Source organism: Halichoerus grypus, chromosome 13 (assembly GCF_964656455.1).
Source record: "Halichoerus grypus chromosome 13, mHalGry1.hap1.1, whole genome shotgun sequence".
NCBI lineage: Eukaryota > Metazoa > Chordata > Mammalia > Carnivora > Phocidae > Halichoerus > Halichoerus grypus.
The window spans coordinates 47050602-47068660 of NC_135724.1; the positions used below are offsets into that span (position 1 = coordinate 47050602).

An 18059-nucleotide genomic window follows, 5' to 3' on the forward strand; every position below is an offset into this window, starting at 1 on the left:
ATCCTGGTCATCACCACCCAAGTCAGAAACATAGGGGTCCCCTTAGAGTCCTGCTCTGGTCTTCCTTCCCCCCCACACCCTATTTCTGAATCTGTCCCCTCCTCTCTGTTCTCCCTCTGCTGCCACCTTGGTTCAGGTCCTCACTCTTTTTTCAGGGCTACCTGGTTAGGGGCCAAATGAGATCTTGTTCCCCTGAACCCTTGGGCAGCCAAGTAGGGCCTGGGGTGAGCAGTCCTGGCTTAGATGGTTATCGTGTTCTGTGCGCGCCATCACCTGCCTTCGCCTGCCCGATGTGCCGTGTGCCTGGCTGGTTTCCCTGCCTCTCCCGACGCTGCCCTTCCTCCACACTGCACCCAAGTGCACTGCACCTTCTGAAACAGATCTGATCATGTTCCCCCACGGACATGGGGGCTGCCCATGACCTGCATGGAGGCCTGCAAAGGTGCCATACCCCTCTCGGGTTTTAGAAAATCCAGCCACAACCAAACTTCTCTTTTTTCCTAGACCATGTCGTGATGTGTTCTTTTCTCTGATCTGTCAGAGAACCTCTTCAAGCATCCACTCATTCATTCTGAATACTTTCACGTACATGTGTACCCACCCACCATGCCAGGCTCTGTGTCTACAGTAGGGAGGAAGGGGCATGGTCCCGCTGCTCTGGGCTACTCCTACGGAGCATCAGCTGAGCAAATCATGACACCCACCTGCTGGACTGTACGGACAGAGAAGCCACTATGGGGAGGTGACATTTAACCACAGACAAAGGCTGAGCAGGAGTTCACCAGGTGGGGCCAGGAAGGGGAAGCAGCAGATGCAAAGAACCAGATGTAGAAAGGCACTTGGCAGGAGTCACTTTGGGCCAGTGTGGCTGGGTGCTTGATAAGAAAGAGAGGAGGGCTTAGGATGAGGCTGGAGACTTAGGACGAGCCTTTGAGGCTGACCTGGGCGTTTGGCGTGTATGCTGAGTGCAGTGGGAGGCCAGGGTTGGGTGTGAAAGCCCAGACGGACTGATCAGATTTACAGTGTTGACAGTTCATGCAGCTGTCTGTGGAGGAGACAGGACTGCAGGAGGTGAGAGAGGGCGTGGTGGCGACTCTCGAGGTCTCACGAGGGAGGCCCTTGGTATTTGAGGCTGGCCTGCGTGCAGTTGGAACTTGACACCTCTGACACGGCAAGGAGCATGAGACCGCTCCCGGACGTCACTTAGCACACCACCTTGCCATTTCCGGATTTCAATTCTAACACGTGCTGCTTTTTCTCACGTTAAAAAAAAATATTCACTGTCTGCAGTCAGGATGCTTCTATAATCAATGATGTGCCCTGGTCAAACACTTCCTTTCTTAGGAATATATAAAGAATGGGGGATTTTATACTCGGTGGCATCAGAGGTTCAATGAAATGCGGTAGGAGTTTCCCTGGGTCTCTGTCTGCTTCCTCTGAGCCCCCTCTTGGCAGGGACCACGTACGTGGTTGTCTTCGTAGCCCCCAAATCCAGTCCCAGAACCACTGCCAAGGTGAATATTCACTAACTAGTCACTGAAGTTCAGCCACTCCCCAAGAGCTGCTCAGCTTCTGGGAGATGGACTCATGCTTCTTATCTACACAGTGGATGCTTTTGTTGTGAATTGAAAATGAAGATTTACCTGGTCTGGGGAAGAGATCCAGGCATCTCTACAGGGTATTGCTTCCTGATGGACCAGTCGGATCACATAGGTGAGGTTGAGTATAGGAAACAGGTTAGAGTGTCTTTGGGGCTATTTCCATCAGGCAGAGACCAGGGGCCAGACTTCCAGGCTGAGAGGACCTGTCCTTGGAAGAAATTGGATAAACACCAAAATATTTTGAATCTTCATCTCCATTTCGTCCCTAACACTAAACAACATCGTTTCCTTTTTTTAATTTTAATTCCAGTACAGTTAACATACAGTGTTATATTAGTTTCAGGTGTACCAAATAGTGATTCAGCAATTCTATACATTACTCACTGCTCGTCATGATAAGTGTACTCTTAATCCCCATCACCTATTTCCCCCATCCCCTCACCACCTCCCCTCAGTTTGTTCTCTATAGTTAAGAGTCTGTTTTTTGCTTTATCTTTTTTTCTGTTTGTTTTTTTGTTTCTTAAATTATACATATGGTATTTGTCTTTCTCTGACTTATTTCATTTAGCATTACACTCTCTAGCTCCATCCATGTTGTCACAAACGGCAAGATTTCATTCTTTTCTTTGGCTGAGTAGTAGTCCATTGTATCTATATATACCACTTCTTTATCTGTTCATCTATCAATGGGTATTTGGGCTGCTTTCATAATTTGGCTATTGTAAATAATGCTGCAATAAGCATGGGGGTGCATGTATCTTTTCGAGTTGGTGTTTTCATATTCTTTGGGTAAATACTCAGTAGTAGAATTACTGGATCATAGAGTAATTCTATTTTTAATTTTTTTGAGGAACCTCCATAACGTTTTCCACAGTGGCTGCACCAGTCTGCATTCCTACCAGAGAAGCACGAGGGCTCCTTTTTCTCCACATCCTTGCCAACACTTGTTGTTTCTTGTGTTGTTGATTTTAGCCTTTCTGACAAGTGTGAGGTGATATCTCATTGTGGTTTTGATTTGCATTTCCCTGATGATGAGTGACGTTGAGCATCTTTTCATGTGTCTGTATGGCCATCTATATGTCTTCTTTGAGAAATGTCTGTCCATGACTTCTGCCCATTCTTAATCAGATTATTTGTTCTTTTGGGTGTTGAGTTGTATAATAGTGTTGAGTTTATATATTTTGGATACTAACCTTTTATCAGATACATCATTTGTAAATATCTTCTCCCAGGCAGTAGGTTGTCTTTTAGTTTCATTGATTATTTCTTTTGTAAACAATATCCTTTCTTGTCAGGGCAAATTAGGAAACAGTGGCATGAATTACATACTTAGTCATTTTAAAAAACCTTCTTTCCTTTATGAGCGTAATAAACAATAGTAAGTTGTAGAATATGCAGAGGAAGAAAGTCTCAGAAATCAACTGTGATCCTACTTCGCACAGGATATTACTCTATTCTGTCAGACTTTTTTTCAATGCACATATATAGACATTCTTACACAGATAATATAATATATCCTATTTTCCATTGATCAGTTTGTCAGGAATCTCTATTCCTGTCCTCATTCCACTCCACATGGAATATGATGTGTTGGCCAATCCCTGTTTCTAGACTTATAGGTGGTATCTAGTAGGTTGGCATTAAAATCTTCTCTGTGATAAAGATTAAAGATTGGCTGTGATCTGTTCCTGCATGATTCACTTTCCTGATCATTTCGCCTAGAGCCTTGACAGAGTGACCAGATATTACCAGGAGCACAGCTATATGACACCTCTTAGACTTTACCTGTGACTCACAGTGAGACCTCTTTTGTCCAGTATGTGTCGGTTTCACCAGACTCCACTCTGGAGAGGAAGGTTGACCTCCTCGTGACCTTGTTCCCAGGTTATAAGGGTAAACTCTATCTGGAGCTGTGGTTCATCGTCACCTCCCACGGTACTTTGTGGGTGCATGCGCAAACACACGCACACGTAATTTGACTCTAAGGTAACGTGTGGCTTGTGGAATTAGTCTCGCTACCTTGCAGATAGACTCGTCACAGTTGAACATTAGAATGCTGCTCTTCATTCTTTTGTTCGTTTGTTCAGCATTTCTTAAGGCTACACTGTGTATCAAACATCTGGCTAGGCCTGCAGCCCTGGAGCTAAACTGGACACGCTGATCACCCTCCCAGAGCTCAGCTGAATGGAGGAGCCAACACATAAACTCCGGGATGCCCACAGAGTGTTATATGGGCTGGAACAGGGGTGTGGGTGGACCGGGGGTGACCACTGGTAAGTCTGCTTGGAAGGGCCAAGGGCAAGATTTGAACCCAGTCCTGCGGATAATAGGAATTTTCAAAGTGCAGGGAGAAAGGGCGCTCCGGGCAGGCAGAGGAAGCAGCAGATGAAGGTAGTCGTCTGAAAGGGCTGGCGGGGTGTCCTGCAGGGCTGGCAGGCTGGTTGCGGCAGAATAGCACCATAAAAGGTCCGGCTCCAGAGCTAGATCGCCTGAGCCCAGACCCTGGGAGCCGGGGCAACTTAGCTAATGTCTCCGTGCCTTGGTTTCCACATCTGTAGCGTATAACCTGAGACTTAATTAACCCATAATGAAATAAGTCAATACATGTAGAGGGGTTAGAACAACACCGGCACAGAGTAAGTGGTCCTCCGAGTAAGTTAGCTGACCCCCTGTAATGTTAACTATTTATTGTTATTTTTGGAGATATGACTTTTGAGAAGTTATACTGACCCACTCAGAACACTGAGATATCACTAGGACTTATGCCTGGGTGACTTTCGGACTGAGGAGCCTCAAAAGGTGAACGTCTGACATTAACTCCTGAGTTGTTTTTGGAGCCCTGGGAAGCAGAGCTCACTAATGCATTTATTGCTTGTTCTAATCCCCATATCTCAGGTTCTGACTCCTCTAGCCAGAGGCATTTAAAATAAAAAGCAGCCTCTCCTCTGTGGAATGGGTGAACTGTTTCGAGCACTGTGTGGATTTGCTGCCCTGTGACGGGAGCCCCCAGACAGTTGCTGGATGCACCTGTTACTACTCATGGAACAGCTGGGACATACTCTTTATCTCTGCCCTGTCTGTTCCTATTTTTCCGCCAAACTGTTGAGATGTTGATTACCCTGAGCCCAGAATCTTTCAGTGACACATTTTCCCATGATGGGGGCACTTCTCCAGGTGCCCTGAGCCAGGTCACCTTTTTGGGTCATCCTTTCTGTACTGAAGGGATGTGTCCCCACCAGGTGGCAGTGGAGTCAAGGTTGGTGTGGCCAGCTGAGGCAGGTTCCACGGAGATGAGAGGAAAGGCTCTAGAAAACCACTACTTTGCCCGCAAACAGGATCTATTTATTAAAACAATGCAAACTGGATTATTTAGTAATGCATGAAAATTGAAGATAGCCTTCATAACAAACCATGTTACCTTGTCAGTCTTCACATTTTTAAAAAAATTGAGATATGATTGACATATAACATATTCATTTCAGGTGTCCAACATAATGGCTTGATATTTATATATCTTGCAAATGATCACCATAAGTCTAGCTAGCATCCATCACCATATGTAGTTATACAGATTTTTTTCTTGTGATGAGTACTTTCAAGATCTACTCTCTTAGCAACTTTTAAATCTACAGTATGGTATTAGTAACTCTAGTCACCATGCTATGCTGAACATGACATCCCCAAGACTTACTTTTATAACTGGAAGTTTGTACCTTTTGAGTGCTTCATTTTTAAACAATATATTCATACTTCACTTTCAAGAACTAGAGTCAAAAAGCTGTAGTTTGTCCCCAACTAGCAAAGTAATCCTTTTGAAATGTCCAGAATTAATCTGTTATTTCCTCTATCAAATATAGAAACTTCTGTGCTTCTTCCTGCTAGAACTTTATACCTGAGTGCAAAGGACTAACTCCCTTAAAATGACCAATAAAAACAATGGGCCGCCTGAGCGGCTCAGTTGATTGAGCATCCAACTCTTGGTTTTGGCTCAGGTCATGATCTCAGAGTTGTGAGGTGGAGGCCCCTCTGGGCTAGGCACAGAGTCGGCTTGAGATTCTCTCTCTCCCTCTCCCTCTGCCACCCCACCCCCCAGCTCCTGCTCTCACTCTCTAAATAAATTAATAAATAAAATCTTTAAAATAAAAAAAATGACTAATAAAAAGGAGAGGATAAAGGTAGGACCTGCATTAGAATTTCTTCATTTCAGGGAGTTTAGATTTCAGCCAAGTTTAGATTTCCCCAGTCTGCCCTTTCTCTCTCTCTAGGGGTGGAGTCAACTGTCCCTTCTCCTTTTTCCTGTTTCTTCATTTATACATCATCCCAGAGAACTTACAGCCCTGCTCAGAGTCAGAGCTGGATCAGTGAAAGGCAAACATAAGGAAGCAGACTGGAATAGAAGTTGAATGAGAGCTTGATTTCTCTTCTTCCACAGGTCTCATCAATTCTTCTCTCTCTCCCTTTCTTGGCGTGTAAGATATTTGAAGGCTTGGCCCTGGCATCATTTTGGGGTTTTGTGGGTAAACCAAGTTCCAGGGGTGAGGGTAGTAAAACCGCACACCCAGAGTGCTTTGCCCAAGTGACTCAGCTTTGGACCTCTGAGTCATCCTTCGTGTGGTCCAAGCAGAAAAGGCCTCCAGAAATACCGAGGTGCAGCCAGCTCTTAAGCCCCCAATAAGCTTATTCAACCTTTATTTGCCTCTTGATCTAAATATTTTCTTTTAAGGGGAAAAAGAGGACTTACAAAGACTAACCATAAGTCTTTTTTATTTTCATACAGAAAACTCCTCCTGCAAAGACCTGTAGGTAAGTTTAGGGGCGCCTGGGTGGCTCGGTCATTAAACGTCTGCCTTCGACTCAGGTCATGATCCCGGGGTCCTGGGATCGAGCCCCACATCGGGCTCCCTGCTCAGCGGGAAGCCTGCTTCTCCCTCTCCCACTCACCCTGCTTGTGTTCCCTCTCTTGTGTTCTCTCTGTCAAATAAATAAAATAAAATCTTAAAAAAAAAAACCAGCAACCCACAGCCCTCTAAAATAGAAGATTTAACCTGATTTTAAATGATGATAAGCTGTTGGAGATTCCTATTTGAGAGTTGACAGAATTTATTATAAACAGTTATATACCCCTATTTTGTGTCTTTTTCTAAATTTTACTATCTCTTTCGCTCTCATTTTTTTTTTCCCCTGAAATATTCTGTTCCTAAGGGGAAAATAACCCGTGCTAGATTTCAGTCACTGAAGCCCAAAACTTCACTAAGAGTTGTGCAATACTGATGGGAGAAAGAAAATGGAAAACACGGAAAAGGACTTAAAATGTTTAAAATCGTGTTTGCAGTTGATTGGGTTTTTTTGATTCCCATGGTGGAACAAACACTGGCTGCAAGATGAGGCATCTGAGTCATGGTCTTGGGCCACAGCAAGGTGATGAAGGGCAGGCTTCCTAGCCCTTCCTGCCTCGTTCCCTCGGCTGAAACACGAGCCGGGCTGGACTCTTGGGCCGATCCCTGGGCCCCCCTGTGTGCTAACCGGTAACCCTGTTCTCTGGCTGCTTCTGGCCTCCTCAGCCATAGCTCTGAAGCTCAGTCCTGATGATAGAAAACCAGCAGAAATGCTTTGACGCATGGATTTAGGACTTTTTGTTTCAAATATTTCTGGGCTTTCATCCAATCTCTTTTTTTGCCTTGATTACAGGCTGCTACTTGGAAAAAAAAAACAAAACACAACACTGTTAGAACTCATCCTCTTGTTTAAAAGATTAGCAGGTATTAAAGAGAGGCATTAAAACTCACTAATACCTGATATAATCAGGTATTGCTCAAGGCCAAGTTTGGTGGGAAACCAAGCGCTGTCTCCCACCTGGCTGTCCCCCAACTCCTCTCAGCCCCGAGGGGCTCTTTGTTTGAGAGGACCAGTAACATTCATTGCCTGTGGATGGGGAAGCGTCCTATATCCTAGAAAGCCTTCTACTGTAGGTAGACCAAACCTATTAGGGTTCTCCTCTCCTCCCACCTAAAACCTGCCTGAGCCTGTGCAGTCCCAGAAACCCTTCCACGCGCCTTCCTCCACTCACCCCACCCTTTGCCTCTGAGTCCCTTGACAATCTGGTGCCTTGGAGTCTTCTTGAGGCCGTTTGTGTATGTGCCTTCAAAGTTGGTGAGGCTGTAGAAGGAGGGCGGGCTGGAGCGGAGGACCTTCCTGTGCCCCAGGATGACCCGTGTCATGCTGACCGTCCCAGGGCTGTGGGGTCCCAGCTCTGAGGATTCCCCCATACTGGTTCCACTGGCCACGCTAGGTGGGTTATGCATATTTGGCAGGAATGCCCCGTGAGTGATGTGCCCTTCTTAGTACATCGTATCAGGAGGCATAGGACATACACCTGTCCCCTCATTGGAGATGTTAAGCTTGATCATTTGGTGAAGGTGAAGCGCAGAAGATTTTAACATGCTTTCCATGGTGTTTTCTTTTTCCTAAGTGGTAGAACTGCAGTCTGATTACCCAGTTTTCCACTAGTGTATTTTTGGGGATCTGCAGTTTAAAAAATTTCTTATAACCTGTTTCACGGGCATCCTGTTTTTCTCGAGTGAGCCAGCCATGGTTTTGCAAATGTCCTGCAAGTGCCCATATCTGGGAACAAGGCCAGCCGAGCCCCAGGGAGGGAACTGTCTCGTCCCCGGTGGAGCACCCAGTTGAAAACTGCATAGGTAGTGGGGTTCTTGAGGAGGAACAGGGGCATGGGGCAGGGTCTTGCAGGGTCTTGGCCCCATGCTCGCTCCACTTGATGTGTTTCAACCCCCACACTCTCCGGGCAACCCTTTGATGTTGAAAAGTGAAGCTGCCTGTTTTATCTCTTTGCACAGTGCCCTCTTCCTCCTGGCTGCTGCAGGATGCCTTCCCTTCAACGACCCCCAGGTAAGTTCAAGGGCACTCATTTTGCCTTCCAAGTGTCTTTTACTCTCCGAAGCCTGCGTGTATGAGCAGAACTTCCTAGTCCTTCCTTCAGGAATCAGAAGAACCCTAGCCTGTGCAAAGGCATTTAAAAGCTTCCAGGCGGGGCGCCTGGGTCGCTCAGTTGTTAAGCGTCTGCCTTCAGTTCAGGTCACGATCCCAGGGTCCTGGGATTGAGCCCCACATCGGGCTCCCTGCTCCACAGGAGGCCTGCTTCTCCCTCTCCCACTCCCCCTGCTTGTGTTCCCTCTCTCGCTGTGTCTCTCTTTGTCAAATAAATAAAATCTAAAAAAAAAAAAAAAAAGCTTCCAGGCTGGGTGCCTCGTGGCCGGGTCAGCACGTCTTCTGCAGGCTTCGCTTTCTCCCCAGGGCTGCAGCAGCCCGGGCGGGCTCTGGCCTCTGGGCACCGTGGTGGCTGGCGTTGGCCCTCTGTATGCGCTTGGAGGACCCACGAGCCCCAGCCCGAGTTGCTCTAGCCTCGTGCATTGAGGCGACGTAGATTTTCCCTCTCATCCCGAGGGCCTCATCTGCAGAGTGATTTTCACTTGGTTATCCTGAGTTTTTCCTTATTAGGCCCTGAGGACCCACCCCCTCACCCCCCCAGTAGCCGTCTCATTGTGGGTCTGTTTTCTCTCTCTTCTCCCCTAGCAGTTATTAAATCCCCATCAAGTGCCAGGCACTGAGCCAGGCTCTGGGGACACAAAGAAGAATTGTCCTCATCCAGGCAGAAGTCAGAGTCTAGGCAGAGCAAAGGAGAGGAGGACAGATGAGAAACAGATAATTATAACATGGGGAGGCTGGGGCTCTGTCGTGGGGAGATAGGGGACGCCATGTGGCACCTATGAAGACTCGGGGACCGGGGAAATAGGAAGAGCTAACAATTATAGGGAGCTAGCTATGTGCCAGGCTCTGGGCCAGTGCTTCATGTGCCTTATTTTATGTAAAATCTCACAGTTTCACAAGGAGAGGGACTCTTATTGTCTCCATTGCATAGCTAAAGAATAACGAGGCCCCAAAGGTCACCAGCTAATGAGTAAGTGGGGGTTTCAGAATTTACACCAGATCTTTCTGATGCTAGAGCCAGACTCTGCTCTCTGGACCTAAATCTTGGAGGGAGAGGACCAGATGGCCAGGAGAAGAAAGCAGGTGTGGGCACAGTCGTGGAGGTGTCCTGCCTTTCTGGGATTCAGCTTTAGTGAGCACTTACTCACTTTTGCCCCTGTGCAAATTCCTGCCCTCTTGGAATTTACAGGCTAGTGAATGGTGGAGAAAGAGACAGGTGATACATGAAATAGAGTGTGGCAGATGAGATAAACTTCCACGGAGAAAAATAAGGAAGGGAAGAAGAGAGGGAGTGCCCCTCGGCCGAGTTGGTGGGGGGAAGCATCCAGGCTTGGGGAAGTGCAAGTTCTTTCTCTGGTGGGGGTGTTGTAGATGGGACTGATGGGCTTGACAGGGGCTTGTCCTAGAGATCGTTGGGTGTCATGAGTTTGGATTTTATCGTGAAAGTCACTGGGGGACTGTTGAATGATTTTAAGCAATAGGTGACACCATCCAATTAGTCTTTTAGAGACACAGTGTGAGGGTAGTGTGGAGAACAGGAAAAGGGGTGCTGGAGGCAGAGAGCCCTATTAGGAAGATGTCATAGGCATCAGGGTGAGAAATGAGGATGGACTGGCCAAAGGTCCCAGAATCCTGTTGTGGCCCTTGGTTGGCACCGTGCATCGACATTTAGGGTTTCTGATTGCCATGCTGGATCCCATTTGTCTCTACTTATAGCCGTTTTATTATTATTTTTTTCAAATCCTGTGTTACAGTTTGATCCTGGTGGATATTTCTGGGCTGTAATTCACTTACTCTGCGTAGGTAAGTTTTAAAAGAATGCTTACTTAAATAATTGAAGCTTATTATTTAGACCTCATTATATATCCACTTTTCAGTGACCCTGAACAATAGGAAGATTACAGCCAAGGTGTCAAGGTTAAACTTAAATGGGCGTTTTCTGATCTGATTTTCCTGTTTTGGAGTTTTCCTCAAATGTTCCCATTTCTGATACAGTCTCCTCTTTTTCTTGACAAACATTAGTTAACTCACCACGGCTCTGGCCCTGCTTGCTTAAGTCTACTTGAGAAACGCTGGTGGATCTTCTCTAAAAATGGTGAGAAGAGATCCAGACGTTTGTGTTTAACAAAACAGTGTCCTTCAGCAGCATACCCAAAGAAATGGACGCAGCGGAAATAAAAGGGCCATCTGACTTCATTTCCAATCATTCGTTCAGTGTTTTCCCGTCTGTAGTCTTAGGGGGAGAGCAGGGCCCTGACTTGGTTATGCACGGTTCAGAAATGCAGCGTGTTCCTTTCTCCCGCACGCTGCAAAGGAAGCCGAAAGCTTCCTGTGCGTTGTATCCTTCTGCTGATCACGAGCCCTCCCGGCCCAGCACTCTCTGTACTGACCGGTCATCGCAGGGGATTCCTGCCCTTGCATCCTGGACTCCCTCCAGAGTGTCGTTGTCGCCCCCTGTCGGCCGGGGGTGCCCCTCGTGGGAGGAGCGGTGGTTGCCTGTGCTGATTCACGCGGAACGTCCTGTGCCAGTAACATACGCGGCTTCGTTTTCAGGGGCTTATAAGATATTACAGAAGGCCCGGAAACCCAACGTGCTAAGGTAAACTTTTCAAGTGGGGTGGGTTGTTGTTTGGTTCAAGCCAAGGGGTGAGACCCACGGTGTCGTGAGCGCGCCTGGGGCCCCCAGAGCCGTCTCTCCTGCTATTGGGCCCTTGCAGGCAGGATCCACCAGCACCCGATCCTACCCGCCGTCAGCAGTGGGCGAAGGAGCCTCTGCCCTCTTCCTTCGGGGACAGCTTTTTAGAGAACATTTTTATAAAAATGTGACCCGAGGCTTTGGGGCCCCAGTTTATTTCTTGCAGCTCAGAGGCCAACTCTTTTTTCTTGTTTCCTCAGCTCCTTCCTAACTTGACTTTGTTTAGACCCAGAAGTTCCCAGTCACGAGCTCTGTGCTGGGGTAAAATGAGGCCCCTGTTGTGCAGTCAAGGGACCAGCCTTAGCAAATGTCAGTGAAAGAGACAGGAGTCCCGGCATGGGTTGGCCTGCAGCTGGGAGGTCAGAGGCCCTGGACTGGTCCCCTGGCCTCTGGGTTTTGGGGGCCGCCAGAAGGACCCCTGGGAGAAGATTATACACTCGGAGACTGTGACTTTAGGTCCCTTAGAACACCTTTTGTTCTTTTAATGAAGTATGTCCGCAGCTAGAAGCCAGTGGAGTTGCCAGATAAAATACAGGGTGCCCAGTTAAATTTGAATTTCAGGTAAGTAGTGAATCCTTTTTTTAGTGTAACTATGGCCCATGCAATATTTGGAATATAGTTGAACATGATTCTTTATCTGAGATTCAGATTTATTTGGGTGTCCTGTATTTTTATCTGTCAAATATGGTGGCCCTAGGATCCAGTCCAATGGCCTGAGAGAGTTGACTCTCCTTTCCTGGTGGCAAATGTACACGCAGAGATCATCCGTCACAGGTGAAAATGTGTGTGATACTATTAACTAGGAAGTGTTTTCTTAAAAATGAGCCAGGAACAAGTTTTGAATATAAAGTACCCTTCATACCATTTATTGACAATTTTTAAATGTAGAAACTTAACCATAGATATAATTTATTAGAATATAATGACTCTTTTGTTGATGTAAAACACTTCTAATTATTTCACGTTTTATCTTTTTTTTTTTTTTTTCTCATTCCTTAGCGACATTGACCAGCAGTACTTAAACTATATGTTCAGGTAAAATATAACTTATATTTTCAAAGAACAACTCATATATTTCTAGAGCTAATGGATTTTTATTTCCCAATAATATTTTGATTAGAGAGTTCTGAGCCAATGTGCCTACCAGAAAGGCAAGCTAAATAAATTGTGAGACGACTAGAAGTTGAGAAAACCAAATAGTGGTTCTGTCCGTAGACCAGGCAAAAGGGACCTCTTTCTGGCTCCACACTTCAGAAGGCCATGCCTCTCCCCATGGGTTGTGGAGTCTGTAAGGCTAAGGGGACATTTCTTCCCAGGGCCCACACCCTCCCTTCTAGCCTGGGACCTAGAATTCCCTGCTCAGGTGTTCCTGAGCTCGACTTCCCAACTCATTCCTAGACCCAAGGAGTGTCCAAAGACAGACTGGTAGTGGGGGAGGACTTGCAGGAGAGTGGACCTGCAGGCTGATGTGTCCACATACAAGTGTATGAGGCTTCAGTGTGCAGGATGGAGCCTGGGGTAGAGAGAGAAGGGGGCTCACTGGGAGCCAGGAGCCAGAGGTTGGATCTGTCCATGCCGCCACATTCTGACATGAAGCTCCAGGGACTCCAAGAATTCTAAATTCTAATCTAGACTTCCAGGTTTTTTGAAGGTATATTTACTGAGGTAGGATGAAGTTTGAGGCTTGATTTATAACATTTAAATATGGTATATGGACTGCCATTCATACCCTTGCCCCCAGCCAAGCAAAGAATAGGGCTCTGTCTGCTAAATAGAATAGCTGGGAGTGTTCTTGGAGTTCCGTGGTCTCTGATTGTGCACCGCGGGACCTAGCTGAGAGGGAAGAAGGGTGAGATCTGCCGCTGGGAGCCCAAGTTTGCCCTAATGCAGCAACGCTTGCAAAGATGACCGAGGCTGGGGATGTGCCACTCAGCACTTGGCCATGCTGATTTCTGCAGGAAGTTCATCTTAAAACATTCCACATGAGCTGTATTCTCCATCTGCAGATAAAGCTCATAAATATCTTAGTTTATTAAAATGCCTTCTCGAAAGGATCCACCACAGGCATGGCTGTAGGCCTCTTTTGTACTCCGCCGAAAACAATCATTAGTTCCACTCTGCCCGGACACACCAGCTGCCTTTTCAAGAGATGTTTCTGAAAATGCAGAAGGCTCTGGATGTTTAACATGTTCCCGTGACATCAGAACACTGGGGGCAGTTCTTTTTCTCCATAGAACTTAGAGTCCACTCGAGCAGCAAAGGAATAAGGGGATGGAAAAGTGAGCGTCTGTGACCCCCGACTCATCCTCCTGCCAGCCCCGCTCCCCCCGCCCCAGGCTGAGCCCGGTGCTCAAGTCTTCCTGGTTGGGCCTCTACAGACTGGCTAAAGCCATGATCCTGTTCCCGAGTCTTCTTTCAGTCCCCGTGATGAAGATGTGTGAGTCAGAGTGAGGGCCGCTGCTCGATTTCCCAAGGCCCGGGACACTGAGGGGTCCCTTGGATCAGTGCAGCAGCTGCCAGGGCCTAGAACTGGTTTGATCCCGCTTTATTTTGAGGGAAGCCGGTAGTTGAGCGGGTCTCTACTTTGGCACATACTCCTATTTTCTTGAGGGTGTATTTGCTCCCTGACCCTGACTTCCGGTATTTCTCATATAAACAGAGGTCTAAGGCCCGAGGCAGACCGGAAAGGATGAAGGAAGGAATAAAGGAGGGGGTTGGATCTGGAGCTGAAAATAAATGGAATGTCTAACAATGATACGGCCTTTACCAGCATTTTAAAAAATTTAGGTAATTTATAAGGAATGAATATTACGGGATACATGCCCAACACCATTTCTTTTTAACACAAGCAGACATTATTAAATATTAAATAGAAAATTATCATCTGTTCCCTGCTGCTACTCCACCCCCCATTTTGCAGGTGAAACAGTGTGTGTGTGTGTGTCAAAGGGAAATAGACATGCGATCTGTCTGGGGTATGATTTTGTTGGACTTCAGCCTGTGGAGAACGTATTTTTCTCCTATTTCCCCATTATATTTCCTATATAGGAAATAGAGGAAGGTTTTTTGTTTTGTTCATTGCCATATCCCCAAATTAGAACAGTATCCGGCACTGACCAGACATTCAATAAACAGCTGTTGAATGCATTTTAAAAGTCTGCTGTCGATCTGTTATCATATGCCTTTTATAGGAGTATAAGTTCTTCTATAGAGTTTACATATCACATATAGTCTTAGAAATATAGGGGACTTCAAGGTATACTTCTCTTCTGCCCCCCACAAATAGGTATACTTCTCTATACTGCCCACCACAGATACTCCTAGAGGCGATTAATTACAATTTCAAACACACTCGCGCCTGCTGTATGTCTGGCCCTGCTAGACACTTGGGATCCAGAAGGAATAAAATATGGTTCTTGCCCCGTAGGAGGTCACAGCATAGGCATTAGGAGTGGTATGCCGCTGTATTTGCAAAACTCAAACAGGGATTAGAGGATCAACTCTTCCATTTAATTATTTCTTCTTATTTTTATCCCCTAATATTTTATTTCGGGGACACCCTTTGGGATGATGCCAATGATGGGATTTGGGGTACCATGGCAAGCTCTGGGAGATATTTTGGGATGGAAAGAGGCCTCTTCTATCCTGCCATAGGAGTTATAACCAAAAGGGGATCCAGTGAGATAACATAATGGAGTATTGTACAGGGTCTTTGTTTGCCAAAGAAAGAAGAGATGGCAAGCAAAGGACAGAACGTCTCCAGGTTTGTTTGTAGTGTGCGTATTTTTTGTAGCTACCTGTAAGGCCTGTCTTACAAACCTATGACTTCTGAATGACCCAACACGTGGCTCTTCTCCTGACCCTCCTCACCTCCTGCCTCTTTGCATGACACCGCTCCTCTGAGCCATCGGAGAACCAGTACTCGAGGGGCAGAGCAAAGGAAGAGATTGAGAAAAACAGAAATGGTGCAAGGAGTTAACCCCAGAGCAGGGAGGGGTCAGGGCTGTCAAGCTAACAGTGGCTTCCCTGTTCAAACTGTCCCCCACACCACCTATAATGTCACCGACTAGAGACTTTGGTGGTTCTCCATCCCCGTGCCCTTTAGAGCACCCGGGGGCTGTAACAAAGGAAAACAACTGAAGCCTCGATCTTGCCCTTAGAGATTCTAGCCAGGGTGTTGGCCATTTTGGTGTCCAGCCAGCATTAAGAACCAGAGTAGGCCGTCTAGCATTAAAAATAAAAAAATCCCTTCCTCTCCTTGGATAAAAAGTTGTATTCCTAACCTCTAACCAGATAGCTGCCTGCATGGCGTGGAGTTGTGATGGAAGAGGTGTAGAAGGTGGGCCAGGGCAGTGTGAAGGCGTGGTGGGCGGGTACTGGGAGATGGCAGAAGCTTCCGGAGAGCAAGATGGGAGAATACCAAGGACCAATATGGCCAGCATCAGAGGAGCACTCCTCCTCCTCTTCATCCTTTTCGGCTTCTACTGCAAATCAGTCCAGGTAGTTTCCAGGCACGTGGTGGATGGGATGGATCATTTTGTGGGCTGTCTTCTTGGAAATTTAGCTTACCTTCTATAGAGTTAATTTTATGGCAGACAGATTTAGCTCACACTCAACAGCTAGCTTTTCAGTTGCAGCTGATCTGTAATTCCGAGTTGGCTTTGTTTAGCTTACACATACTCTTGGCCGATTAGGTGTGGTGATAATGGCCACAGAGCTGGCCTGGGAGTGGGGCGTGGGTCCTTGGCCCATCACGGGGTTCGGTCAACCCTCTGGCCAAAACCTGAGGCATCTCAGGAGATCTAACCCTCTCATTGATGAGTGAGACCATTTGGTGCAGCTAATCTGCTCTTAGGCAAATTTCACTGTTTCTGAGCAGAATGGACAGAAATGTATGTTGCTGTTTTCTCAGTGCTGGGAAGGCTTCCTCACTGCTCTGCTGTTTCATTTTCAGTGTGGTGTTCCTGGCACTTGCGTCTCATCCCACAGGTAAGTCATTTTGCTTTTTTTACGTTTCCCATTCAGCCCAGTGCTCTGACCCAGTTGCATCTCTGAGGGACATTTTGTAAGAGAGTGTGATTTGCCTTCCAGGATGGAGGCGCCGGGGTTAGGCATTGCCCATGTACTTGAAACTGGTCTCAATGACCCATTGTGGATTTATCGCCCATGTATTCTTACCCCTTCTTAGATTATGTCGTCTGTGTTTTCATCTGGTGCAGCCTCAGCTGTCCAGACAGGCTTGTTATCTGCTGGATAAACTAGTGCTCGCCTTCTCCTCTCCTAAAGTTCCTTCTTCAAACATCCAGAATTGCTTCAATCCTAGTGTGAAAGGATTTGGTGAAAAAGTTCAGATTCCCCCTACTGCTGACTGACATCCTTGCACACATTTTTATCATATGTGATCATGCAATATTCATAATTGCAGATTAAGGAAGTAGAGTTTTAAAGCTTACCTTTGCCCTGTTGGCTGCCTTGGTTACTCTAGAGTTGTTTTTCGGATTCAGGAATTGCCCACGATACTCTGTTCCATTGTGTTTTTTTGCTCTGAAAGGTTTTGAAGTTGATGCCAAATATAACAAAATAGTATCTGCATGCGGTATGGCTGGAAATACACATTTTATTGGTCAGGCTCCTTCAACTCATGTTTGTTGGCCATTTGCTGGGCATAAGGCATTTCCCAAGCCCTCGGAGTCTCAGTTAAAATGAGAAAGGTGAACTGAGTTATTTCTAAAGCCCTTTCTAGCTCCTGTTGTGCCCAAAACAATGACCGCTTTCTGTTGGTGCCTTTAGCTGCTTCGGATTATTTGAACTAGTCTCCTGAGGAAACTGTCGATAGTGACAGAGTGTTTCTGGATTGTGCATGACCCATCCGACCCCGTGTCTCATGAGGATAATTTGAATTACTTTTTTCTCAGAGCATTATTCTACGCTTGCCCACACTGATGCACATCTGCTATTTTCTGCCCATTCCCACAGCCCGGGGTTATCTTCCGACTGTAAGGTTTGCTGCTGAGTGTCCTCTGCACTCTCGTGTTGAAAACCTATCCTTTGTAAAATAAAAATCATATGAAGCCCATGGTGTGAACCCTACCTGTTTCTGCTCACCCGTGCCGCTGCTTGTCTGCCTTTGAGTGTGCCTCTTGTCATTTTTTTCATGCAGTTAGGTGGTTGCCACCCAAGAGATATTCACGAGCCCCCGAAGCACCCTCCCCCTTGCAACTGTGTTTTGTTCAAAGCCTTTGGAAAGGCTTTGATTTGCATGCTCCTTTGCTCCCTGACTGATTAGTGGTGGATTTGGGTGACTAATTCTTACCTAAATAAACCACTCTGCCTTTCAACTAAGAGGTGATGCTTGTTCGTTTGTTACTCATGATTCTCAGAGCTGGAAGGAATCTTAGTGATTATCCAAGTTGCCACCACCTTTTACAAATGAGGAAATTGAAGCCCATAGCAGTTAAGGGATGTGGCCAAGATGGTGTAGGGGAGGTGCGTAGCAGAGACACCAGAGTTTAGGTCCTGACCCTTCTCCCAGGTTTTTCTTTTTAAATGCTTCTTTTTTAGGGATCCTACAGTTTATTATAAAGTCTTCTGAGTGAGTGAATACTTTTATACGATTTTATTAAATTTCTCTTTGGAGCTTCTCTTGGTTTTTGTTTTTACTTTGTTTTGTTTTTGAGAGAGAGAACATGCGTGCATGCACGCATGCAAGGGGGAAGGGGAGGGGCAGAGGGGGAGAGAGAGAGAGAGAATCTTAAGCA

The 18059-nt window shown here is 46.4% G+C and overlaps 1 protein-coding gene across 10 annotated transcripts in view; it reads left to right on the forward strand.

Moving 5' to 3' along the window:
• The window catches only part of SLC35D4 (solute carrier family 35 member D4), a 113966-nt gene that overhangs the window by 36905 nt on the left and 59002 nt on the right, over positions 1-18059 (forward strand). For all 10 annotated transcript variants that reach the window (XM_036098090.2, XM_036098093.2, XM_036098096.2 and 7 more), the window contains 6 exons: positions 6379-6404; positions 8456-8507; positions 10361-10409; positions 11160-11205; positions 12301-12336; positions 16256-16290. In XM_036098090.2, coding sequence (XP_035953983.2) covers positions 6379-6404; positions 8456-8507; positions 10361-10409; positions 11160-11205; positions 12301-12336; positions 16256-16290 — 244 coding nt within the window. The remainder of the gene's footprint in view (positions 1-6378; positions 6405-8455; positions 8508-10360; positions 10410-11159; positions 11206-12300; positions 12337-16255; positions 16291-18059) is intronic.